This window comes from Mycteria americana (assembly GCF_035582795.1).
Source record: "Mycteria americana isolate JAX WOST 10 ecotype Jacksonville Zoo and Gardens chromosome Z unlocalized genomic scaffold, USCA_MyAme_1.0 Scaffold_18, whole genome shotgun sequence".
NCBI classification, from domain to species: Eukaryota; Metazoa; Chordata; class Aves; order Ciconiiformes; family Ciconiidae; genus Mycteria; species Mycteria americana.
Window position 1 is genome coordinate 5,679,399 of NW_027445436.1, and position 27,561 is coordinate 5,706,959.

A 27,561-nucleotide genomic window follows, 5' to 3' on the forward strand; every position below is an offset into this window, starting at 1 on the left:
AGGGGGCCTTCTGCCTTCCCTACCATAACTAAAGTTTACATAAAATTCTGACTAACTAATAACCCTAGGGATAAATATGTTGCTGAATTCTTTAGTTATTATGGAGTAAAGTTGTTCTAGAGAACTTTAGAAAATGACAAATGGTGACAAATTGAGTAGAAGAGCCTGTTCTCTCTCAAACTGAAAGATATGCTTGTGTTTCAAAGGCCTAGCCTAAAGAGGATGTGCATACAGAATTTTTTCCTCAATTAATTTGTGCCTTAATTCTACCATCAAGCACAGAAAAAAAGAAAGGGAATAGCCTGAGAAAGGAAAGCCACAAATACATTTACAGATTGTAGATGAGTGTTATATTATCAAAGGACCAATTCTTTTTTTTTTTCCTCCCCAAAACTGGACACTAAAACCAGAGTTCAAAGTCCATCTGACCTCATTAGACTTCCTGCCATTTCCAACTCACTGGATCAAATCCTTTACTTTTAGTTAAAAAGTTCAAGTAGAAAGAGAAGTGTTTTCATATATCAAACTTCTATATGGGCACGAAATTTAAGCCAACACTTTAATTTTGCAAAACTAATGCTTTCTTAATACCACTAGTTTGTTTTCTGACCTATTGTGTAAAATATGGTCCAGGCCAGGGAGAAGAATGTTATCTGGAAACATTAAAAGTCAACCAAGCATTACAATACATCCTGATAATTAAACCACCGATCCCCTTCCCCTGACCACCATCTTCACTAGACCTTTTGGCTGAAAGATAGTCCTGGTATCGCTACTAAATGCTCAACCCAAACAAAAGGTTAAGAAAGTTGCCCGATATTATAAAGCCTCACCTCCAACCTCAAACAACAGAGATGCTATCAAAATAAACTGTTCAAACTTTCACCATGCTTTTAAGATGGGGACATGACTGAAGTCTGCTTCGAGCTCATCTAAGTTTTTCTATAGGAAAAATAAAAGTAGCTAAATGTTAGCTCTTTTATATCAGAAGAAAAAAAGCTTTAGAGAGGCCTACGACCTATTAATATACTGAGCCACGTAAAGGGTTGAAGAGCACCGAATGCTGTGCTTTGCCTGGTAAAGATCGAAGAGGACTGTGTGTGCACGTTTTGTTAAATCGATGAAAAAGGTACACCGCTCCCTAATTCCCTAGGTGATACCAGGGCCCTAACGCTACCACCCACAGGGCGGTCCTACCTTCAAACAGCAGGCTAAGCAGTATACTCAGCCCTACAGCAATATCTAAATAACAACAAACCCTATCCGTTACTGTGCCGAGATTTTTATCTCCTCAAATGCGACCAGTCCCGGCCCACCACAGCTACAACGTAGCTTCCCACCTAGCAGTACCCCCGGCAGAGAGAAGACAAAAGCAGCACCTCCCACCGCCCCAACCCTAGCTCCCCCCTCCCCGTTACCTGGTCGGCACCCCACTCTTTGCCCCGGCCACCAGCGCCTCCCTCTGCCGTCCGCTCGCCCTGAGACTCCGCGGGCCCGCCGCGCCACCTGTCCCCCACGTCATCCTGCTTTCCCCAGAGACTGCTTCCCCCCAGTCCAGGCTGCTTGCCCGGCGGCGCCTCAACCTTCTCCAGCTTCCGCTTCGGGACTGCACGGCTAACGCTCGTCTCTTCACTCCGAGGGGATCTCTCGAGCGCGACAGCACGGGACAGCAACAGCGGCGGCTCGCACAAGAGACTCTTGAAGGGCACGCGATCCATTAACACCTCCGCACGTCGCTTGGCCATGAAAGGGCCGAGCCAGCAGCTCTATAACACGCGTCCCAGAGAAGGGCGGGCACCATTGACCGCATGGGGAGAGCGCATGCGGGCCCTACTCCCTACCGTGTCCGCTGGGGAGGGGGTGGAGCCCAGTACTATACACCCCATCTCCGGCGAGTAACGGGGGACGGGTCGGATGAGTTTTAGGCGAGCCCCGCAAACTGCTGTTCGCCAAGGGCAGGTCGTGAAGCAGAGGGCAAAGTCAAGGTTGCGCTGAGGAAAACACCCCTGTTTCAGCACCTGAAGAATCCCCTTCCTCAGAGGTTTCCCACAAACCAGGAAGACTCACACTGTGGGCAGGGGACGGCTGCACAGAGCCCGCTCTGCCGGGGAGAGCGGAGTGGCCGTAAGCAAGCTCCCCGCCAGGAGGAAGCCCCCGTTCACCCACCTGCCAGGGCACCTCAGTCTCCCCTAGGTTAACCAAAGCAACGCGCAACTAGCAGCTACAGCACATAGCATAGAATCATAGAATGGTTTGGCTTGGAAGGGACCTTTAAAGATCATCTAGTTCACCCCCCCTGCAGGGACATCTTTCACTAGGTCAGGTTCCCCAAAGCCCCGTCCAACCTGACTTTGAACACTTCCAGGGACATGGCATACAGAACTTCTCTGGGCAACCTGTTTCAGTGTCTCACCACCCTCATCATAAAAAAATTATTCTTTATGTCCAATCTAAATCTACCCTCTTTCAGTTTAAAACCCTTTAAGGTGTCTCCAGAGCCTTCTCTTCTCCAGGCTGAACCCCAACTCTCTCAGCCTTTCCTCATAGGAGAGGTGTTCCAGCCCTCTGATCATTTTCATGGCCCTCCTCTGGACCCACTCCAACAGGTCCATGTCTGTCTTGTACTGGGGACCTCAGAGCTGGACACAGTACTCCAGGTAGGGTCTCATGAGAGTGGAGTAGAGGGGAAGAATCACCTCCCTTGACCTGCTGGCCATGCTTCTTTTGATGCAGCCCAGGCTATGATTGGCTTTCTGGGCTGCAAACACACGTTGCCCTCTCATGTCCCATTTTTCATCCAACAGAATCCCCAAGTCCTTCTCTGACGGGCTGCTCTCAATCCACTCATCCCCCAGTCTGTACTGATACTAGGGATTGCCCCAACCCAGGTGCAGGACCTTGCACTTGGCCTTGTTGAACTTCATGAGGTTCACATTCTCCTACTCCTCAAGCCTGTCAAGGTCCCTCTGGATGGTATCCCTTCCCTCAAGTGAATCAACTGCACCACTCAGCTTGGCATCATCTGCAAACTTGCTGCAAGTGCACTCAATCCCACTATGTTGTTAATGAAGGTATTAAATAGTATTGGTGCCAGTACAGACCCTTGAAGGACACCACTTGTTACTGGTTTCCATTTGGACATTGAGCCATTGACTGTAGCTCTTTGAACACAGCCATCCAGCCAATTCCTCATCCATCAACTAATCCATATGTCTCCAATTTACAAGAATATTGTTGGGGACCGCAAAGGACCTCAGCAACTACATCAGCCAATTCCCTCAGGACCCTGGGATGTATCTTGTCAGGTCCCATGGACTTGTGTAGGTTCAGGTTCCTCAGGCAGTCTCAAACCTGATCTTCTCCTACAATGGGAGGGACTTCATTCCCCCAATCCCTGCCCTGAGGTTCAGGGGGTTGAGAGATGGGGGAAGAGAGATTACTATTGAAAACTGAGGTTTAAAAAAAAAAAAAGAAAAAAAATATTGTGTGTACCTCAGATCTCCTGTCTTACTTACAGAGGGGTGTGTCTTTAATCTTCCTTTTCTGGCCAATGTACCTGTTATTCTTTTCAGGTCCAACTGTGCCTTAGCTTTCCTGATCCCATCTCTACACAGCTGGGCAGTGTCCCTATATTCCTCCCAGGATACACATCCCTGCTTCTACTGTCTGTGCATTTCCTTCTTACAGTTTAGTTTGACCAGGAAGTCCTTACTCAGCCATGCTGGACTCCTGCCTTCCTTGCCCGATTTCCAATACATCAGAATTAAGAGCTCTTGTGCTTTAAGAAAAATGTCCTTAAAGAGCTGCAAATTCTGTTCTGCTCCTTTGTACCTAAGGGGGCCCCATTCACCAGTTCCTTATACAACTGAGTTTGCTCTTCTAAAATTCAGGGTCCTGACTCTACTCTTCACCTGGCCCCTATCCCTCACAATTGTGAATTCTAGTAGAGCATGATCACTGCAATGCAGGCTACCACTAATCTTGACATCTCTAATGTGGTCATCAGTGTTGGTGAGCAACAGGTTTAGTAACGCTTTTCCCCAGTGAGGCTATCACATGGATTAAGACATAATCCTCAATGCACTCCAAGAATCTCATGGACTGCTTATAGCTTGCTGTGCCATTTTTCCAGCAGATGTCAGGGCAATACAAGTTCCCCAGCAGGATCAGAGCCTGCGAGTGTGATGCTTCCCATAGTTGAAATACGGGGAGCCTGTTGATGAAGCATTCTTGATTGAGCAGCCTGTAGTAAACACCAGCCATGAGGTTTCATTTGTTGGCTTGGCGCCATAGGCTCTATGACATGGTGCAATGTTTAGGAGACAGAGGTTTTTGCAGCACCCCAGGAAGTTGGAAAAACCTCTCGGAGCAATTCTTGGTCATAATGTTTCCACAAGACACAATCCATATATTCAGCAAAACACTTCAGAACTTTCAGAGAACTCTGACATTTCTGGGAATTTTAATGCAATAGTTGATTACATACCAAGAATTTAAAAAAACCAACCAACCAAACAAAAAACCAAAACCCACCAAACACAAACACCCAACACAAAAAACAACCACAAAAACAACAAAAACACAAAAAACCCCACAATCCCCCCCCAAAACCCCCACCCCCCAAAAAAACCACACGACAAAAATAAAATCTTACCATTGAGTAAATGATAAAAATCAAAGATAAGTCATTAAGTCATACTGCAAAATTTAATATCCAAGGAAAAAAAGCCTATTGTACACATTATCATCATAACTGATTTTATAATGTACTACATGTAAATAAAAATACAGGACACTTTACATTTGTCAAACTTACTCCATATAAAGAAGTATTACTCTGCAGATTATGCAGCATTTTATTTTGCACAATTACAATACCACATACAGTTTAAGTGACCTAAATTTTCTTGGCTTCAGCTGCTAAACAAGTTATGCAGTTTTTTCCCCTGTGTGTACAATTAAAGAAAAGAATGCAGTCACACAGAATACGCAATTATCCCTGTCGATAAAAATACAAATAATGATTTTTAAGAACTCATAAATAGGACTGCAGGTAAAACACTAACTCATACAAGTAATTTATAAGATTATTCTGCTTCAAACTCTTAATGTAACTGTTATACTTCACAAGGAAAGCATCAGAAAAAATTGGTTTTTTTCCCTAAATTTAAAATAGAAGCACATCACTATACACCTGATTTAAGTCAATTAAAAAAAAATTTTTTTCTCTCCAAAAACAATGCAAAAAATGGCACTTCTGACAGCATGGGGTAGCAAAGAAGAAAACCGAGAACAAAGGATATTGAGATTCAACCAGAATGCCAGAGTTCAATTGTCTATTTGTAAAAACAAGAACACCACATTTTAAGAGTAACTACAGACTTGTTAAGAGAGACATAAGTTGGGCAGTATTACAGATGTAACTACTCAGCAATTGCATAATCAACATTTACCTAACCTTGCCTTATTTCAAGGAGCTTGAAAAATCAAACACTAATCACATTTTATCTAAGAAAAAAAACACCTCACACCAAACCCACCATAATAAAGGCAAGGTATCCAAGTTCATAGGAAAAAGAGTAAATAGTACAATAAGGAAGTTAAAGGAAAAAAAACCTATTCTTTGTGGTGTGCAAGGGTTTGTTTTCTTGTTTGTTTGTGGGTTTTTTGGCTTTTTAAAAAATTTGTTATAATGGTAGTGTTTCAGCTTTAAATAGGTCTTTCTTGGAGCAGGCATCTGTCTCTCTTGTGTAATACCAGGATTTGTAGATTGAATATTCACCTAAACCCCATTTGCCAGGAAAAACATTAGGATAAGGAAGCAAGAGGTTAGGATACGGAAACAAGAGGTAGATCTTAAGGTAGCATGGGTAAACTGCCTTCAAGTCACAAACAAATTATCTACCAATTGGCCTGCATATGCTGCTGACTCTGATAAGGAGATGGTTTGGTTACAGCACATATTACTTAAATGCCCCCCCCCCCCCCTTTTTTTTACCAAAAAAAAAAAAAAGGCATTTCCTATGTCCCACCACCTCTTCACAGCATGGATACATGGATAACTCAGCTATGCTACTAATTTTAAAAAAGAACTCAAAGTAAAAGATAATGAAACAGAAAGTTCTCTTAAACAAAAATATTGCTTCCACAGCTTTGGCATAAGCAATAGGTAGGTGACTCAAAAGATCAACATATTTTAAGTCTGCAAAGCATCCAATATTTCAGTTTCAACACTAAGATTCATCAGAATTAGTGTTATACCTGAACTGAGGTTAATTTACTGCTCCTCTGTGACACACTGCTTTTTTTCATTCAATACTATGCTTTCACATAGTATTTCAAATTGTCTACAGATTGTGTTTTGAGTAAATGGTTAACAGTGGTACAGTCAGATTCAAAGATTAGAATTCATACAATAGTCTACTTTGTTCCTATTTACACTATTTCTAGTTCCACAGAAAATGCTGTAACAGTTCTGATAGTTATTATATGTCGAGAATAATTTTACAACTTTTCAACCTATTTCAGAATTCATAATTTAAGTGTACGTTTAGAAATACTTCTCTGAACTGTGACACAGCTAGTACACTAAATACCACTATGCATCCCTAATATCAGAAAAATAGAAAAAAGAAAATAATTATAAATTTCTGAAAAAATGAGACAGCATTTATGGAGAACTAGCCTGGTGTCGTGGTTTAGCCCCAGCCGGCAACTAAGCACCACGCAGCCGCTCACTCACTCCCCCTCGGTGGGATGGGGGAGAGAATCAGAAGAGCAAAAGTAAGAAAACTTGAGGGTTGAGATAAAAAACAGTTTAATAGGTAAAACAAAAGCCACGCACGCAAGCAAAGCAAAGCAAAGAATTCCTTCTCTACTTCCCATGGGCAGGCAGGTGTTCAGCCATCTCCAGGAAAGCAGGGCTCCATCACGCGTAATGGTTACTTGGGAAGACAAAATGCCATCATTCCGAATGTCCCCCCCTTCCTTCTTCTTCCCCAGCTTTATATACTGAGCATGACGTCATGTGGTATGGAATAGCCCTTTGGTCAGTTTGGATCAACTATCCTGGCTGTGCCCCCTCCCAGCTTCTTCTGCACCTGGCAGAGCACGGGAAGCTGAAAAGTCCTTGACTAGTGCAGCAACAACTAAAACATCCCTGTATTATCAACACTGTCTTCAGCACAAATCCAAAACATAGCCCCATACCAGCCACTATAAAGAAAATTAACTCTATCTCAGCTGAAACCAGGACAGTATCCACCCCTTATTCCATACCATTTACGTCATGCTCAGGTCTCACACTATCCAATACATTCTCATTACCCACCATCACCCTTCCCATCCTTTGATATAATACACACATATCATTCCCTTAGTCTATGGACCACCCCTACAAAATATTTGTAAAATGTCCATAAATGTCCACAAAATGTCCACTGAGTTCATTTAGTCCATGACTTTGGGCTTCATCTCTTATGGTTGTTACTCAGGACAGGAGAGGTGGTGTGTTGCTTGGAGTTATTGGGCACTAAAGCCAGCTCAGGTCAGGTCACTGCTGCACTCACACTGCTTCTTGTAAGGCTTGTCCTTCATTGGTTCAGGTGATTCCGGCTGTAGTAATTCCTATAACATGCAACTCAAATCATGGGTTACAACAACGTAAAGGTATATCCATTACAATGTCCACCCCTGGTCCTTTTGGGCCAGGTTATAGGGTTTAACATTGCAATGAACTCCTCCCCTTGCTCCTAGCCTGGCTAGCAACAAGGGGTTCCTGCTATAGTAATTCCCACAACATGCAACTCAAATCCCGGGATACAACAATTTAAAGGTATTTCCATTACAATCTCCACCCCTGGTCCCTTTGGACCAGACCATCAGGTTTAACATTGCAATGAAGTCCTCCCCTTGCCCCTGCTCCAGCTTGGACTTATCCACAGAATGCAGTACCTTCAGAAGTAAACTTGCTCCAACATGGCCTCATGCACAGCCACTGATGCTTCGAGGTGTACCTGCTGCAGCATGGACTTCATCCACAGCCACAGATGCTTCGAGGTGTACCTTATCCAGCATGGACTTATCCTTGGACCACAATCCCTTCAGAGGCATACCTGCTGTAGCACAGACATAACCATGGCCACAGACGTTTCAAGATATACCTGCTCTGGCATGGGCTAATCCATGGGCACAGATGCTTTGGGGTGTCCCGCTCCCACGTGGATTCATCCACAGGTCACAGTCCCTTCGACTCGAGTTCACACCAGAGTTCCAGCCTGTCCAGTACAGCAGCACAGAAACAGCAGCGATGCCCTGGCCATCTGCCAGCCCAGGCGCATGGCCATTGCTGTTATCAAAATGTTCCCAGGCACAGCAGAGTAAGGTGATAAGCAGTACAGCAGCACGGCAAGCAGTGAAAGCAAAAAGCAGCCACTAACGAGCCCTAGACTCTAAGGTACAGTAAGGCAAGCAAGCCTATGGCAAGCACAGAAGCTTGCTGATTAATAGCTAAACAGCAATAACAGCTATAAATTCTATCTAGCACATTCCAATCAAATCTGTCATTATCTCAAACCCTTCGTGCCCCACGTTGGGCGCCAAAAAGGACTGTCGTGGTTTAGCCCCAGCTGGCAACTAAGCACCACGCAGCCGCTCGCTCACTCCCCCTCGGTGGGATGGGGGAGAGAATCGGAAGAGCAAAAGTAAGAAAACTTGAGGGTTGAGATAAAGACAGTTTAATAGGGAAAGCAAAAGCTGCGCACGCAAGCAAAGCAAAGCAAGGAATTCATTCACTACTTCCCATGGTCAGGCAGGTGTTCAGCCATCTCCAGGAAAGCAGGGCTCCATCACGCGTAATGGTTACTTGGGAAGACAAACGCCATCACTCCAAATGTCCCCCCTTCCTTCTTCTTCCCCAGCTTTATATGCTGAGCATGACATCATATGGTATGGAATAGCCCTTTGGGCAGTTTGGATCAACTATCCTGGCTGTGCCCCCTCCCAGCTTCTTCTGCACCTGGCAGAGCACGGGAAGCTGAAAAGTCCTTGACTAGTGCAGCAACAACTAAAACATCTCTGTATTATCAACACTGTTCTCAGCACAAATCCAAAACATAGCCCCATACCAGCCACTATAAAGAAAATTAACTCTATCTCAGCTGAAACCAGGACACCTGGTTAGGGGAAACATTAAATTTTAGACACATGAAAATGTTGTGGTTTTTTTTTAATGCATTCCAAAGCATAAAGATAGTGTATGTGAACATTTCCCCCTCCATTTTCAATAATACATTACAAATATGCATGGCACACTACATGTCTGGATGACATTAAGAAAATAGATGCTATCTAAATCTTATTAGGCATAAGAAGGCACCACTGATTTGTCCAGACATCACCCAGTCTGTTTTGTTCTCAATTTTAGCATTTGAGCCAGCATTTCTTTCTGATTAACCTATCCAAATCCACTTCTATTCTGGTTTTCTCACCACAAACAACACGCATTCATAGTAATATTTCATCATGGAGAGTTCATTCACAGTGTATGTTGACGATACAGATTCTTTCTCCACCTGAAAGTAAAAATCAGAAGTCTTCAAAATACTTTCTCTACAGGCACCATAGAAATTTCTCTCCGTAAGAAATTGCTATATACTTTCTACCAACAGATTTCACAGTTAAAAAACCCAAACACACCCCCAACAAAACACCCACACACAAACAAAAAAACCAAAACACCCCCCCAAAAAACAACAACAAAAAAACCTCAAACAACCCACAAAACAAAAACAACCCACACCACAACAAACAAAACCACCAACCACAACAAAATTAAAAAGTTGCAACACAACTATAAACATTTGACTCTCTTAAAAGTTATTAGTCTAGCCATTAAATTGAAGTACATTTAAGGTAAAGGTTTGCATGAAGAAGTTCATTGTGTTTACACCAATACTATTCATTCCAAATTGCAGCATCATCTTACCTCTATATGGAATCCATACTGCAGTATAACATTTTTTATATCCTCGTAGCTTAATTCTATAGAAAGTTCATTTGCCAAGTTTTCAAAATGGTAAAGGAGAGGACCTATAGTACAAAGACACAATGGAAATAGCTATTAAAAAAAAGGCAAAATTTTTCTTTTTTTTTTTTTTTAAATCAGAAGTACATACCTAAAGTGTTAAGAATGCTAATATCCAGGCCCACAACATTCAAATACAGACAAAAAAAATACATATTTCTATCACTCAAATATGATTTTTATAATTAATTTCAGTCTAGCATCACTGCTCTCTCTACAGAATAGGAGGCAGGACATGCTGTGGGCTATTCAAGAGCTATGTTCACATTCTGTGACTGCCCAGGACTGGTGCAGTGACTGACTGACCAATTGCTACTATACAAAATGTTTAATGCCCAAGTTTGGTCTGCCTTTCCCTTACCATGGCAAAAGTTTTAAGTCTCTCATGCCTTATTCTACTTACAAGCATAGTACAAATTAGACAACAGATAAAGAAAAATAAGAAGGATGTATTAACAGACAGAATAAGGTCTATTTTCTTAGAAGACCAGCAAAAAGAATACAGGACACTACATTTGTCAAACTTAAATGTGTGACACATGAATGTGAACCCTGGCACTGGGCAGCTTTGCTTCTCTATTAAGAAACAAACAATCACATGGTGTTAACATGATTAGAACTAACACGCATCTGGACATATTCTGAACAGGCCTGAGATAACTTGAAAGCCCTAGCTCTGCAGGGTTTTCAGCACAGATGCTTTCATCCCCACAACTCTTTTCAGGTACTAGGTGCCTAGTATGTGAGGAAACAGAAGTCGACTTTGTAGAAAAAAAGACTGGTCACACTTACCTACATTTATCCATATTCCTCCAGGCTTTAGTATTTTCCATATTGTATCAATATAATCAATAACATTATGTGCTGTATCTATAAAGAAGCAAGTTGCTATGCAGTCCCATGCATCTGCACAAAAAGAACATATTGTACAGATATTAGTTTCAATGTTTTTCCCCCATAAAAATGTATCATTTAACACCGATATTTATTTTACACTCAGGATTTACTTCAATCAACAATAAGACTTGAAGACTTCTCATGTTTACCAGAAACTAAATGCAAAACATTGTTTTACATAAATGATGGACAGTTAAGTTTGGGTTTGTGGGGTCTATATTTTGAAAAAATCTAAAATATTAATGCATACATATAGATATGTATTTTATGAAATAATTATTTGCATATCTTATATAAAACAAATTGCTTATATATTATAATATATCAAGGCCCAAATGTGCTAATACTCACCTGTTCCATGAACTTCATTACCACAACTGTTAAAAATAGAAATGCAAAAATACCCAGCAGCTTTGGGACTCTCCAGTTATGTTAAAACCTAGAACAATACAAGTCTGTACACTAAAGTGTACTTTTACAACCCACGTAACTTTAAAATATTTTATCCAGTATCTGAATGTTTCTCCAATTGTTTTTCACTAGTGTATTTAACAAGCAAGATCTTTCAAGAACTACCTTTTAAAGTATGAGTCTGTTTTTGTATAAACATGCATCTCTGAAATTGTAAAAGTTTAATTTCTGTAAATTTTGGGGAAAAAAAAATTTAATATATCACCAGCATCAGATATCCTAACAAGACAGAATCTGCAGAAAATTAATTATATAAGGAAGGCATCTTACAAGAAAATATCTGGAAGCCTAGCTGCACAAAAAAGGGGCAGATCAAAAGCTAGTTATTTTTCATCAGAATAAAATATGGGTCCAACAAGGACAGAGATGTGGAACTGGAAAACAGAAGTCCTTGGTGATAATCCAATACTATGTGAGGAAAAAAAAAAAAATTAGTGACCTCTAAATAGGCATACTTCATGTTTCTTTTATTTGCTCTACTAGGACCTGATGTTAAATATTAGACTAAATAACTAAATAAATATTAACCTGGTGTTTAATATTAGACTACATATGAAAGAAAAAAGCTGGATAAGTGCTATTCTTCGATCAAAGAATAAATGTGTAATTGGTATGTGCTAAACAAGGTCATCTGCAGATTAATTCAACATTAGGTTAGTCATACAAAGACTACTTTATAGCTGCAGTAAAGATAGCACGATTAATCTGATATCACCAGGAAAAGTAAGGGTATTTGTACTGATGGGAAGTCTCAATCTTTAATTATCATCATCCCCATAATGTGCCCCTGAAATACTTGCTACTGACATTCAATAAGCATATATTTGTTTCATTTATAGTTAACTACTATCAAAAAAGTTTGCTTTGCTTTTACAACAGAAAATTAACAAAAAAAAAAATACTTTTCCACTAAAAAAAGAATGCATTAATTACATTGTTCACTTCCTTAACATCACTTAAAAAAAAAAAAATCAAATAAACCTTTCCCTAACTTTGCCATATTGTCTTTATTCTAAAAGAGACTACTGCAACAAAGATCTGTTAGGCAAGTAGCTAGCTACAGCAAATATATTATCTTTATGTTGGGGTTTTTCTCTTTAGTTATTAAAAAAAAAAAAGCTGATTTGTAATAAGAAAATCTTGCTATAGTTGGTACTTTTTTGCTTAATGATTACAGATACAGTTCCAGTCTAGTAATGTTATGAGACAATAAGAAATGATTACAAATAAAGATAGTCACATGGAAAGACTAAATATTTGCATTTACTCACTACACTCAGAGTAAATTTCTTGAAAATCTCCTGCTGTCATAGAGAAGTTCGAACCAGAAGGAAGACTGTGAGGGTCAACATCAGGGAAATAAATTGGTCGTATCTGATCAGCAGATCTTCTGTTATTGCTAAACTGATGAATCCAGGGATAAAGCTTACATGAGTTAATTTCAGAGCATCTGCAAAACATGGAAGTCAGAACAATTCAGTTTCGATTAACTGTTTATGTATTATCTACAATGTAGGTGTCGAATATAGTGCGATACATAAAAAGACTTTCACCAACATCCACTGTTTTATTGATAAAGTTAATGCTAAAGCTAGAACTTTTCTAGGGGACTTACCAAACCTGATTCTTTCTGTGGGATGGATGAAATCTGTGATTCAGTATATCCAGAAAAGCTAAGCCTTTTGGGGTTGTCTTTGTTTGTTTTATTTAAAAAAAAGAAACAATAGTCCCATGCTTGTCTTATATTTCCTTGGGAATATTTGTTCTCATTCTAGACTCTTCTGCCTTTCCTGAACCATAATCACAGGGGTTTTGAAGCACAGCAAAACAAAAGCATTTTTCAGATGCAAAATGAAATGATGCATTTAAATTTCAAAATATTAATAAATTTCACCTTTTCACAAAGCACAGTAGCTTTTCACTAGATGTCATTTTAAGTTAATAACATCTGGAGTACTGCAATTATGCTAAGCAAACATTTTTATTTATTTGTGGATTGATATGATCAACTAAGTGAACGCTTACTCTAAGAAGTGATGAAAATAGGATTAAAGTATAAAAAGCTTTTCCCAGTCCTGCAAACAATTTGTAATTTAAAACAAAACCCCACACAACCACCCCCCCCAAAAAAAACCAAACCAAAACCCAATTTTCTCTCCTATGCAACACCACCAAATTCTGCAGTCAAGCCCACTTACTAAAGCTATGTTACACATACATAACTAGATATTCGAAGATAACAGATGATGTGCATTTTATGAGACAGATGTTGTCAACAAGCACTTTTTAAAATGTAAGCAGTCTACCAGGTTATAGAAAATGCACTCTTGGCTCGTGGATAGAAAGCACCTGAGGTAAAGTTTCTGAAATAAACATTTTTACCATCTCCATGTAGTATTTACTTTTCTCAGTAAAAACAAAAATGAACTGTATTTGAACAGTATACCAAGTTCATCAACTGTCTCCATATATAATGGATATATAAATATCAATCAGATATATGCAATTAAAGAAAACAAGCAGGGAAATAACCCTGACAACATAGGCCTTGTTTCCTTCAAGCAAGACGTCTATTTTGGCTGACTTAACAAAAAAAAAAAGTTAATCTATCAAATGTTAACTATTTCAGCATTCTTTGTGCACTCACAGTCAATTTGTATTATCCTCAGAACATTTCTGTAAAACAATGAAATTTTCAGAAGAGCAAGGCAAAGAAACTAAGAGACCAGAGTAGATAACAAAGGAAATCTTTTCTGAGCTATAAGGGAACACACACCTTCCAGTACTTTTCTTCTCATTTTTGAGCGTAATATATACATGTAGACTTCAACAGTTCCAGCAGCAATTCCCTATTTAATATAAAAGGCCAAAGCCTCTCCATATTCAAACTTGAAAACCTCCCCTTTCCAGCTTTGATAATTTAGATCTCAAACTGCAGTCCTTTACAGCTACAATCCTTCCAATGAGAAATATAGGTAGGGAGTTAAAGTTGTTAAATAGTAGAGTGTGAGGCACTTCTTTCCAATAGGTACAGTACATATATCGGGTAACGCTCAGTCTGAAAAGGTAATTCTAGAAAAGATGATTAGGTCAAATCTTACTTTTGACCAATCAAGAAACCTTCTCAAGGTATCAAGATTTATCTACAAAGATGCTTTTTTAGGAAAGTAAAGGTTAGCCAACTGTCAGTGTGAATCCTACTTGTATGAATTAAAGCATTTTAAACCACCCCTACTCTCATTTTGGTGCAAAGCGATTTGGTATTACTCCAACTGAACTTTCTCAAATATTCATAAGTGCTGCTTCTACTGAAGGGCTGTTAGACTGAGGCTACCGAATCTGCTCTGAATCTCCAACTGCAAAACACAGCAAGTCAGCAATCAGCTGTGCACTAGATCAATCCTGGTGCACAGTGGAGAAGTGAGACCATGTAAAATCTGGTGTCTCCTCCACTTAGATACCACCCTGGTGTCTCCCCTCCCATCAGATGTCAAAGGGATGCAATGTGTCCTTGGGACTTTAGGCCACCTGAAAATTTTGGTATGCTTTCCAGAGGCGGAAGGACTGATTATACTTCTTACAGTTTTTGTTCTTCCAAAAAACATGTAAGAAGCATGTCTGCATATCACCAGTGATCACCTCTGCCATCTGTCATTATATCCAAGACTCATCTAAACACAAGAAAAACATACCAGGTATATAAAGAACCTTATCCATTAAAAAAAAAAAAAAAAAAAAAAAGGAGCTTCCTTAATGGAATAATGCACTTTAACCAATATAGTTTTTCAAAGCTGTGTTGATTAATTTCAAATATTCATAGCAACCATAATTATGCCTTGATGCACTTCTGTGTTCATGACATACTGAACTATGACATTTTACCCACAATAACAATGGTTCTCAATTTAAGAGTTGTTGGTTTTACACATATTAAAACCCAGCAGGTATCACTTTGTATACAGAAGATTTAAGTCACTATACCAAATCTAGAAGGCCCACTGGAGTAGTAGACTTGATATTCAAGATTGACCTTTGTTTATTTTTAAGATGACAAAGTACTGAGAAAGAATGCAGATCCAAACTATAAGCATACAATAGCAAAACCCTCATGCCACTATCAACTGAAAATAAAAATTAATTCGGAATCATGTCATGCTGTTTAAATGGTAAAATTAAGAATAATTTTCAAAAAGTTATTTCATATTTAACTTTAAAAAAATTAAATCACCCCCCCCCCCCCCCCCCCATCAATAAATAAACTAGGCACCAACTCGGTCCCCTTTCTGGATAAATTAAGGAAAGAGGAAAGGAACTATAGCTAAACACTTATTTGCAAAATCCTTCTTTCTTACCATATTCTTCCTTAACTAGTATCTTCAGCTCATATTGTTGTTTCTTCCAGTTCCAGGAAGGCAAACGTCAATTTCAGAAGGCTAACTGGGAACAGTCACTTAAGACTAAAATGATAGATCTCAAAAGTCCCTAAAACCTTCTTAATAGACATCCCAAGGTTAAATCCGACAGAAAGGAATGCCTGCACCTCAACTGAACTGACTGAAATTCAAAGTCAAGTTAGCAGTTATCTGTATTGTCTTCCATGCTAGTAACAAAACTTGTAATCGATAACTTGCCCAGGAAAGATGAAGGTTACAGCAGCTGAGCAACACTCAATTTCACTGTCTAAAATTAAATACTGTTAGCAAACATAACACATATACCTCTTTGCTAAATACATTTTATACTAATAGGAAACACCACATGAACATTAGATGCTAAGAATTCTGGAGTATTAGAGTAAGCTAAGCATGAATTTTCAGGAGAATTCCACATATGGGCCAAAGACTCCATATGTAAGGAAGACAAAAAACAGTTAACATTCTGGTTTCAACCAACATGACAGCTAACCAGTGCATCCAAATAGGGGAACTAAATAATTTTATACTGCTCCGAATCATTTCAAAAATTCTAAAGAATGTAAGAGCCAGTAGGGCTGTATAGCTAGGGATAAAAAAAAAAAAAACACACAAAAAAACCCCACATGACCACCTCCTCCTTTCAGTTGCTGCAAGGCATTACATCAACTCAACTGTAACATGCAATTTCATCACCAGATGATAATAATTTATGAATAATGTAAGGAAAGAGCAAATAAATCTATAGCAAATATCTATTATAGTGACCACTACTGTCTTAAGCAGACATGCAGCAGCCATAAGAAACAATGTCTTCCCCTTGGTCTGTATTTGCATGGTAAGCAATAACAGATTTGGGATCATCTTTCTGTTCCCATGCCTAGCATAAGGGAATAACAGTCCACAAACAGAGCTCCAAAACACCACGATAATAGAGTATAAGCCAATATTTTAGGTGTTTTCAAAGGCATATCATTTCATACTTGCCCACCCATAATCTTCTCATCCTCATTCTTACAAGAACAATTACATTTTACTACCTTCTTCCTTCTAAGTTGTGAGACCAATAATTTCCAGTACAAGTGACAGAACACCACATACAAAAATGTCACTCTAAATTAAACCTATACAGTGAAATTTGTGTTATTGCCCTACATTCAAATTTAGTACTACAGTTTAATTGTAGAACTATCATATTATTTTAACTATTACTCAAGTGACAGAACTTGCTTAGGAAGTGGTGCAGCATGTTTTGTTGGTTGCTTTTAATGTAGAAACAGTACCTTAAATTTTAGTATGGAATATAACATTTTCATTAATAGGTTTCCTCTGTTACTAATCACCATCACTAAGTATCATACATATCTTAATTAAGCCATATTTGATACCCGAGATAGATGTGCATTTTACAGAAATACATTTGAAATAAAAATCGTAAAACCTATTCAAAATTATGCAGGAAGTCTGTGGCAGAGCCCAGAAATCTCAAGTCTCGTAACTTAAAAGCCATGCTTGCTACTATAAGCATAATGACTTACCCATTAGACTCAAATACAATGCTTCCTGCTCTAATTATCCCCACTCATTTTTTCATCAAAACACCCTAAAAAGTGGTTGTCTGTTAGGACTTAAAAATCTATTCTTGAGAGCTTTATTTATTCAAGTTTTTCCTCATTTATACTTTTGCCTCCCTAGTACCTGTAGGTTTCAAACAGCAAGTAAAACATAAGCTATGTACCTGTTGAGTACAAAGTTAGAACAAAAGAGCATAAAGAGGCTCCATTCATTTCCTTGGCAAGCATAACCGAGCATAGCTATTTCCCACGCCAATCTACCTAGCCCAGCACCAGGTACCAGGATATTAACTTTGGAGAAATCCCTGCAACAAAACAGAAATAATAGTTAAGTCTTTACCATATACCTCTTTAACAAAAACATACTGAGGTCCAGTCCAACATTTTTTCCCCCATATACTTAGATGTTATAATGTACTTCCTGTATGACATTACTTTTTAAAAGACAAACCAAGCCAGTTCTGATCAGATCACTTAATTGTATAAAGAAAAACCCACAGAAAAGACTCAAAATAATATTCACACAGAACAAAAGTACTTACACCTATGTAATCCTTATTCAGAGTACAGTGCATAATTAAGAAAAATATTTTTCTAACAACTTTTATAGTTATCAAGGTAAAATACTCAAGTGATTTGCAGAAAGAATGAACACGATGACATATCACCATTTATTCTTCTATAATGTCCATTGATAACTAGTATTCTAGCAATCAGAAATGCAGTTTTCTTACATCATTTTATACTCAATAAAAAAAAAGTATTTTGACAGCAGAACCACAAAGCAAACATGAGCTCATGAGCAATTCAGATTCTAAAAACTTGAAAATAGTTAACTTTTCAGCAACTGTGGGTTTTTAAATATGCTGTTTGCAGATTTCACTCAAGCACATAAGCAACATAGGATTTCCTAAACCAAAGTACAGCATAATTCTCTGCCCCTTCACTTCCCATAACTAGACATCAAGTTGAAGACTACAGGAAGACATCCAGCAGTTGTGTGGTTACTGAGAGATTTAAGCCAACCTTTCCCACCTTCCAAGTTGAGCAACTAGTAAATACAAGAACTAAGAATCTCAAAATATTCTCTTCCAGGCAGAATATTCAGGAGGTACTCAAAAGCTGTCTGGACGTTCTGAGGTAAACTTTATTGATGATAAATGTACAAGTCAAAACTTTCCAACTTCAGTCATACATCTCTAAGACTTTAGATCAGTTACTTCTTCCACAACCAAAAGCTTTAAAAGTTAACATAAAAAAACCCAAACCACCCCAAAATGTGAACCGCTGAAAGTAATAATTTTAATCTTAAACAGAAATATGACCTCTCCTATAGATCTACACTGGAGGTACATCAAATAATTTGTAATATTTAATTCATTTTTACCTCATCTAGGGTGCTATTAAGCACTGAAGACCTATTAAAAAAATTGAGGAACAGTTAAAGGGTGAATAAGCCAATTTATGCAGCATTACTGCCTTTGCAAAATGAAATTAAGATGCTTCTGTTTCTTGTTTCAAATAGCCTGCTAAAAATGGACAGGTTTTTGAGCATTACTATTTTGCAACCCTCTACAGCTAAGGTGGTCTTCAGCTTTAGCCAGGATAAAACACACTATTGTAATTTAGTGACATTACAGAAGGTTGGAAATAAACAAGGTCTATATCTGAAAAGAAATGTGATCTTCTTCTAGACAAACTGTATAAAAAAAATAAGATGGCACTACTACTTCCTATGAAGGATCAATGAGGTAGGAGTAAAAGCAATAATTCTTTAATTACTTCTTGTAAATCTAAATAACTGTATTCAAGGAAATAATTATAAAAAGTTATGCTTTTTAGTTACAGAAGTTGAAGTTTTGCTTTTAGAACAGTGATTTGACCTGTTAGGCACAAGAAATACACTGTATCTTACAAATTAAGCACTTTCTCCAGTTTTTATCTAACTCGTTTGGCTTTCAAAGTCTTATATCAGATATGCAACACATTGCATCGTCCATCTATAAACTAAGAAATAAAGGAGGATTTCGATGAAGTCAAAATTCAAAACCAGTTTTAGAGATGAAGATTACATTTGGTCAAAATCCAGCTGAATATCACATCTTCCAAGAGGCAGTTACCAAGTGTTTATATGTAAACTATCAGATATAGAAAGGAAAGAAGCTCCATTTCTAGTGCTTTTCCTAGGTAATCTCCTAGCTAGGGAGATTTCTTAAAAAAATTGTTTTACCTAAATGTGTAAAAACTAAACTTACTGTAGTTTTTTCTACAATTGAAGATTCTTGAATGTGTTGCATCAAACAAAGGAATAGTATTAAAGTTTTATTTTTCAGTGTACTGCAGAAAATTAATCTTCAAATAAAACATCTTAAATGATGCATCCACCTTGAGATAAGTTAGCCCAAAGCAAAAGAAACCAAGCAATCCATCTGACACATCCATTTGACCATATCAAAATCCACGCCACATTCTGCCACCACTAGCAATCCCCACTCATGAAAATTAAGAAATGGCTAATGGAAGGTATTTTCAAATTGCACAAGTGAATTATTAATAATCACTGAGAATGAAGGAAACCCACAATAGCTCCCACACACGGTATTGGATAATTTTCCCATTTAAAGAGTGTCACATTTAAACTGGAATGTACTTTATGATAACCAGGCTGACTAAATGGCAAAAACATTAACTATAGAATTCTTACAGCAATAATTTCTTCCTAGATTCCACTGGTATATTTCTACTTAAAGTTACCTTAAAAACCTGTTGCCTGTTATGGTTTAAACCCCATCTGGCAACTAAGCACCACACAGCTGCTCGCTCACTCCCCCCACAGTGGGATGGGGGAGAGAATCAGAAGAGTAAAAGTGAGAAAACTCGTGGGTTGAGATAAAGACAGTTTAATAGGGAAAGCAAAAGCCACACACACAAGCAAAGCAAAACAAGGAATTCATTCACTCCTTCCCATCGGCAGGCAGGTGTTCGGCCATCTCCAGGAAAGCAGGGCTCCATCATGCGTAATGGTTACTTGGGAAGACAAATGCCATCACTCCAAATGTCCCCCCCTTCCTCCTTCTTCCCCCAGCTTTATATGCTGAGCATGACATCATATGGTATGGAATAGCCCTTTGGTCAGTTGGGGTCAGCTGTCCCAGCTGTGTCCCCTCCCAACTTCTTGTGCACCCCCAGCCTACTCGCTGGTGGGGTGGTGTGAGAAGCAGAAAAGGCCTTGACTCTGTGTAAGTACTGCTCAGTGATAACTAAAACATCCCTGTGTTATCAACACTGTTTCCAGCACAAATCCAAAACACAGCCCCATACTAGCTACTGTGAAGAAAATTAACTCTATCCCAGCCGAAACCAGCACAAAACCCCACAACAATTACTATTTTGGTAGCGTTTCTTAATAAGCCAATGCAGTTACAAAGGTATGTGCACACATGCAACAGAGTTTTTACAAGACTTGCATTGTATTATCTGTCTGAAATCAAGGCTAAAGTTAAGCATTTTTATTATAAATTTTAAGTGCAATAAAACTACACTGAGGGTTATGAGTCTTCTTTCTTCCTTTCCCCTTCCACCAAGGAGGGCAATACTCATACTTGCTGCTGTCATAAGGGCCTTTCCCTTAATCTGCAGAACCCACACTCTGAGTGTCTGCTAACCTGTAAACTTTAACTCACTGAGCACCACTGGGTTAACTCCACAACCTCCTGAAGACTATTACATGAAAAGTTATCATGGACCCTGTTATATCAAGGCACAGAAAAAAAAAAGTTTTTATCGTTGGCTTAATTCCATGTCAAGTTTATGATTCTGCTCTTTTCCAATACCTTCTACTAAAAACAAACTTTCTCAATTAAATAATGAAAACCACAGCATTCAGTAATTTCTGTATTTTTAAAACCAAGCCTTTTCTTACTCCATAAAAACTTTTGTTATTTTTGTACAACAGTGTATGCCCACATAAAAGTAAGTCTTAAAATACTATTTACCATCTTTCTTTTGGAAAGTTCTTTACAATTTCACTAATGATTGGTTGGTAGCAGGAATCTCTCTCAGGCTTCCCCTCTTCACTCCAGTCTCTCACAAATTGTTTCAAAGTTGATTTTAATTTATCCATGTCAAACGTTGAAGCTGGTGTAATCTTCCCTCTTCCCTAATTAAAGGGGGAAAAAAAAATTAATGAAAAATGCACCAAGTATCTTTAATCTTGAAAGACAGAAAATAAAATAGAAACAGACAAAAAGTCATGGTATTAGGGCTGTTGGGAGTTTTAATTGACAAAGTACTTACCTCTCACTTCTGGGACCAGGGCTCAAATCCAGCCCTGTTAAATGGATTGAGTTTGGTGGTTCAGCCCCCAAGAGACCAGGGTCCAAATCACAAAACCAACATACAGTATGGCATAACTGAGCACAACTAGTAGTTATTCAGGAAAGGATCAGGACTTCGCTAGTGATGAGACCGAACTGCTCACCATAAGAGGGAGATCCCTCTACGTTACTGATGCAGCATGGAAAACTCACACTAGAGCTGCCCAGAACTGTTCCTAGCCTGCAGATACCAAAAGACTTCAGTTTCCATCACTGACAGTCTTTTAAGTCCGAGTGCAGGGGTTTTTTTGCTAGATGCCACATAGAAAGGCAGATAAGTAGTGCAAAAATTGCACTAAATTTTACAAATGCTAACATTCAGAATAGTTGGACTACCTAAAATGTAACTAATTTAGGACACCATAACATACAATAACCTACAATAAAATATACAATACCATTTATGGTCTTGTATATAGCCAACTGAAAAATTAACTTTAAAATGTAACCAGGGCAGAGCTAGAAAATCCCAAAGAGTACAGAATTTAGTTTTGAAGTATGAAAAAGTTCATTTTAACATACATCTCCATATTCTTTGTTTTCAAACATATGAATGCAGTCATTGACAATAGTCTGTAGTATCTCTTGGTTATGATCAACACACTTCCGAATCTTATCAAGGTGAGGAAGGAATTGAGGAAGAAGACTCTGTTGCTTATCTGGGAGAGATCTAAACTGTCTCTCTGTTCTGTTCACCCGTTCATGCATATTAGTTCTAAGAAGGAAAAAAAAAAAAAATTAAAGTCTTCAAATATTTAGCAGCAATACATATTAGAAATACAAAGAATTCACCTCAAAACTACTCCAATTACAACTATCCAATTCTTTCAACTCAGAAAGCGGTCAGACTTTGTAATTCCTTACTAGAGAACAAGTTCTCAAGAATTTTATAGGCAAAATGATTGTTTTAAGCTCTAGTTCCACATTACCACTCTTTTAACAACACATTACAGTTTAAGAAGACCACAGTTTTACAGCTCCATCCCCAGCCTCTCATTTCCAGCACAGGTGATCACAACCTCTAATAGATGGATCTACAAAATGATGCAACTTAGTAAACAATCAACCCACAAACCCATAAAAATATCCATATTATTTCACAAATACAATTTAAATGGGATAAAACAGCTGAATACCATGGTAACCTTTAGCTACAGAAAAACTGGAATGTGGAATGGAAACAGGGCAGCTGAAAGCAGGCTCCTCAAAATCAATTGCTTCTGAAGGAATCATAACAGTCAAGACCAGACCATGCTGGAGTTTTGGTGGCCCCACTAAGGCATTCAATTTTAAAATTTTTGCCTTCTTTTAACAGCCTCAACTATGAGTACTATGAAATTGATTGTGTAACTGATCCAGGCAAAAAATAATTCCTCCCTTTCCCCAAAATACTGTCAAGGGCTAGATTTTTTTCAGCCAAGTCTGTATTTTTCCTTCACCATTTGAATTACTTATGTTTTCTCCTTCATTCTATAGATTCAGGTAGCAAGTCAGGGGTTGCGGTTTTTTTTCCCCCCTTTCATTTATCTCCTTCCTAAAAGGGCTATCCAGCACTTTTCTGACTCAACAAATGCCTAGATAGCTAGTTATAACAAAATGGCATCCATCAGTGCTTTCAGACGACCTTATTTCTTCTGCAAATTTACAAGTCTTTCAAAAATTTCCCCGACAATCGACTACGCAAAACACCATGTGCATTTCTTTGCCAGTAGGAGCTACTATTGTTTTTCAGGACTTATAAGGGCAACACCCCATCACAGAGCTGGGCCACATGGCCGTGTATGTGAGGCAGCACATTTCGGTTACCCGTAGTATCGGAATGCGTTGATGATCCTCCGGAAATGCTCCCGCTCCAACCGCTCCTCCTCTTCCCTGGCTACCGTGGCCGCCGCCAACACCTTCGACTCCTGCGGCTGCCGCCGCCATTCGTCGCTCGGAAGCGCCATCGCCTCCGCCTCTCGCTCGCCGCCCCCACACTCTCCCAGCCACGGCGGCGGCGGCGGCGGCAGCAGCTGCTGCTGCTGCTGCTGCTGCTGCTGCTGCTGCCCCTCGTCACCTCGTCGCGGCCCCTTACGCATCGCCTTGGTCGGTAAATCCCTCTCGCTCCTGGGCCGCGACAGCAGCGCTTTGCGGGACACAGCGCATGCAACCGACATCCTAACAACAACCACAGCTAATAGTCACACGCACACTAGCTCACTTCCGCCACGGGGCGGAGGGAGTCAGCCCGATGCGCGTGCTCAGCACCGCCCCCCGCGCGTTAGTCTCCCCCGGGCAAGGAATATTACGGGAAGACAGGTAGTGGTGGTTATGCCTGGTGTAGGCGCAGAAATAAACTGCCTGGAGGTGAAAGGACGGGCGCTGGCACTGACCCTGACGCTTCACGGCTCGAGGGGGTGTGCAGAGGTAGCAGGTTGCTCTCAGCTTTTTTTCCCTCTTTTCAGCATTTTACATGTATCTATCTGCCATTAATGCTGCTACTGGTCTAGCTACGATGCTACATAGCTACTATTAGTCTCGGTTAATTTCTGCAAGGACAGTTTGACCAGATCAACAAAAGAAACCCACTCCCCCCCAAAAAAGACAGCTACTCAGTTTTTTTGGATCAGTTTCCTTGTAAATTACTCAATATCCTTATGTTAGCTATCACAAGGAGAGAGACAAGTTTTATTGTGGAATAGTGCTAGTCCCAATCTGTAGAAAATTATACCTTTTTGGGATTGCTCACACAGTGACAATTACTCTGAAATGCTTTTGCAGCATACCTTAAGAGAACATGTGCCTACCTAGCTGCTGTGAAGTTCTCAGTTCTTATCAAAGATGGCCTCCTTTCTAAGGGTCAAACCTCTCCTCCGTTCCAGGACCTGAAGAGTATTGCCATACATCATTATTTTGTCTAGAGGCTGGCAGGAAGTGGTAGTCTTTTAATAAATCAAGTGATATTGTTGTCTCACAAACGGAGTTCGTTACCCGGTATGCAGCATCCAATATCACACACAAAGCTGAGATATCAGTTTATTCCAAGTTTTGCGCAAGACTGGGTGCTAGGTGGTAACTCCACAAAGCTAGCACACCAATTGTTAGAACAGGTACAATATTTATACAGTTTAGTTATACATATGCATAAGCGATTACATAAAACAGTTTCTTATTGGTCTACTTTTCCATACCTTACTCTTAAAGCCACAGTACTACTTTAATGTTCTACACATGCTCAGAGGTGAGGGGTCTCTACTTGGGCCGGGGTCTCCAGCTCAAGGGGTGTGATTTTTAGTATTATAATGAGGATAGTTCACGCAAGGGTGCTTCTTATCACACTTCTACTAATGAAGTCAGATTGTTGTAACAATGTTTCACTCAGCTCACATATTTCTTTGGGATGTGTTTCACTCCCAAGGACAGTAATTCTTGATTAGACGTTCCACATTCCAGCATGAATCCCCCTTATCAGCTTTATGTATGCCTTGGCCTTCCACCAGCTCTAGTGTACTTCTCACATCTGAATCTTCCCACACAGCTGTATAATACTGAATTTTAATTGACTATGTTTAATTGGCTACAATATAACCAGAGAATAGGAGAACAGAGAAGTTTTTGAGCACGCCAACCTTCTATCTATGGAAATAGGAGCATCAGTCATTTAATATAAACACGCATACTTTACTCCCATTTTTTCCACTTTTCTTTACTCTCACACTACTCTCATTGATGCAACTATGTTAACTGATTGGTCAGTTTTGACTATAAAAGTGTTTGGTGGCAGCAAAGGAGAGAAAGCACAAACAAAGACATTATTCCCAGTGGGGTGGACAAAAGGCTAATTGTTCCCAAGGGCACATTAGGCACCCTTTCCATTTTTTCCTAAGATAGGAAACAGTATATGTGACAAAATCAACATCTGTCTCAATTATGTACAGTGTTTAGAGTTAAGAAGTTTAGTTTCTAGACTTACCTTTGAAAGTTAGATAGGGAGTAATAGTTTTGTGAAATGTTTGTTCCTACTACATCATCATCTTCTTTCCCTTATTTTGGCATCATAATGATGAAGTCACCTTCTTAGTTGTCAAACTAGACCCATCCTTGCACTTCTCTGCTTTCTGTATATAAGCCATTCTACTTAGTCTATTAACCTTCTACACTATAATGGTGACACTTCTATCACCACCATGTTTCTAAGCATGTGCAAGACACTCAGCAAAGATTTCCTTCAGCTACAACAGCCTAAAGTTGCAGCCAGCAGAAGGTGACACTACTTCCAGAAAACATCTTTTCTTCACAAAAGAACCACTGGCTCCTGTCCTGCAGCTCTCCCCAACCACTTTACAGCTAGCACAAAAGATATGGCAGTCAAGAAGCAAGAGCCAGCTGCCAAGGCAAACTAGATTTTTTTCTGTCACGGACTGTGCCATCTTCAAAGCATTCTACTGACATACAGCATAAGTCTTGAAGAGAGGCAAATGTTGCAGGGGAAGTCTGTAAACTTTTATAACAGCACCTGAGATAGTTTATCTCCCAAAGAGACTCAGGAGAGTTCATTGCCTTTTCCTGCTAAGGTGAGTTGCTGTAGCAACTGGCAAGAGGACATGCAATTTTAGCACCACACACGAGCCTGGCCACTTTCTGCAGTCCATCCCAGGCACATCCCTGCCTGTTTCTTTTACTGCTCTTTATGGATCCATTGTACATGAATTTTCCCCTATCCCTTTTGAACCTGCTGGTACTGTCTGCCTCCTGTGGCAATAAATCCCAGAAGCTCACTATCTATCTGCTGTGTGAAATAGCATTTTCATTTAATTGGTTGATCTGTTTTAAGTGATTAAAGTGTCCCCTAGAACTAGTATTGTAGGATTTGGTGAATACTAGTTCTGCATCCACTTGACTCACCACTTTCAAGATTTTGTAAACCTTGACCATTTCCCATCACTCTTTTCCTCTCCAAATTGAAGAGTCCCAGCCTTTTTAGTTTCTCCTCACAAAGCAGTTGCTCCATTGCCTTGATCGCAGTTGTTGTTCTCTCAAATCCGCTATGTCCTCCCTCCAGATGCAGAAACCAGAACTGCACAATACTGAAAGTGTGGGTCCACCAGTTTTACATAGCAGCAAAGTAGCACCACCTGTCTTTTCCTCAATAACCTTTCATAAGATGCCTACCTAACATTTTGATTGCTGCTCCACACTGTGCTGACGGTTTCAAAGAACCATCAAAGATCTCTTCCCTGAGCTGTAACTACAAGTTTCAAGTTCATGTACGTTTAAATAAATGATTCACATTATTTTTCCATAGATGTATAAATCTATACTGAAGCTCATCTACCCCTTTTACCCATGGAAGGATCTCACAAAACTGAGAAAGCAAGTTCCTTGCCACTGGCCTAATATCAGACTACTTGAGAATGCTCAGTATCGTCTGCAAACTTGGATGATTTCATTGTTCATTCCTTCCCCTGAGTCACTGCTAAACTTACTGAATAAAGTCACTCAGGGACTGCCAATACTGAAATTCCTCCTCCTCAAAGGTGCCCATTAAGTCTTAACCCTTCACTTCCCATCCCCTTCAATTCATTCAAAGTTCACTTATGTTCTGCTGGAAACAATGTATCACTTGATATTTTACTCATTAACTTCTCCATGTTAAAAAAATACTTCAAAAGCTTATCAAAAGGAGACCATAAGTCTACAAGCTCTGTGCAGGGATGGGAAAAGCAACAACAAAAAGTTTCTTCCCTTCTCCATCCAAGTATTAGCCA

The 27,561-nt window shown here is 39.3% G+C and overlaps 1 protein-coding gene across 1 annotated transcript; it reads right to left on the bottom strand.

Moving 5' to 3' along the window:
* Positions 1–4,684: 4,684 nt before the first annotated feature.
* On the bottom strand, positions 4,685–24,014 carry LOC142402931 (carnosine N-methyltransferase-like). The gene is made up of 9 exons (XM_075488906.1): positions 23,621–24,014; positions 22,337–22,529; positions 21,434–21,597; positions 17,603–17,743; positions 12,724–12,902; positions 10,877–10,990; positions 9,986–10,089; positions 9,174–9,572; positions 4,685–6,685 (listed from the first exon to the last, which is right to left on the bottom strand). The coding sequence occupies exons 1-8, from the start codon at positions 23,968–23,970 to the stop codon at positions 9,471–9,473; spliced, it is 1,347 nt and encodes a 448-aa protein (XP_075345021.1). The 5' UTR covers positions 23,971–24,014; the 3' UTR covers positions 4,685–6,685; positions 9,174–9,470.
* Between the last annotated feature and the right edge of the window lie 3,547 nt (positions 24,015–27,561).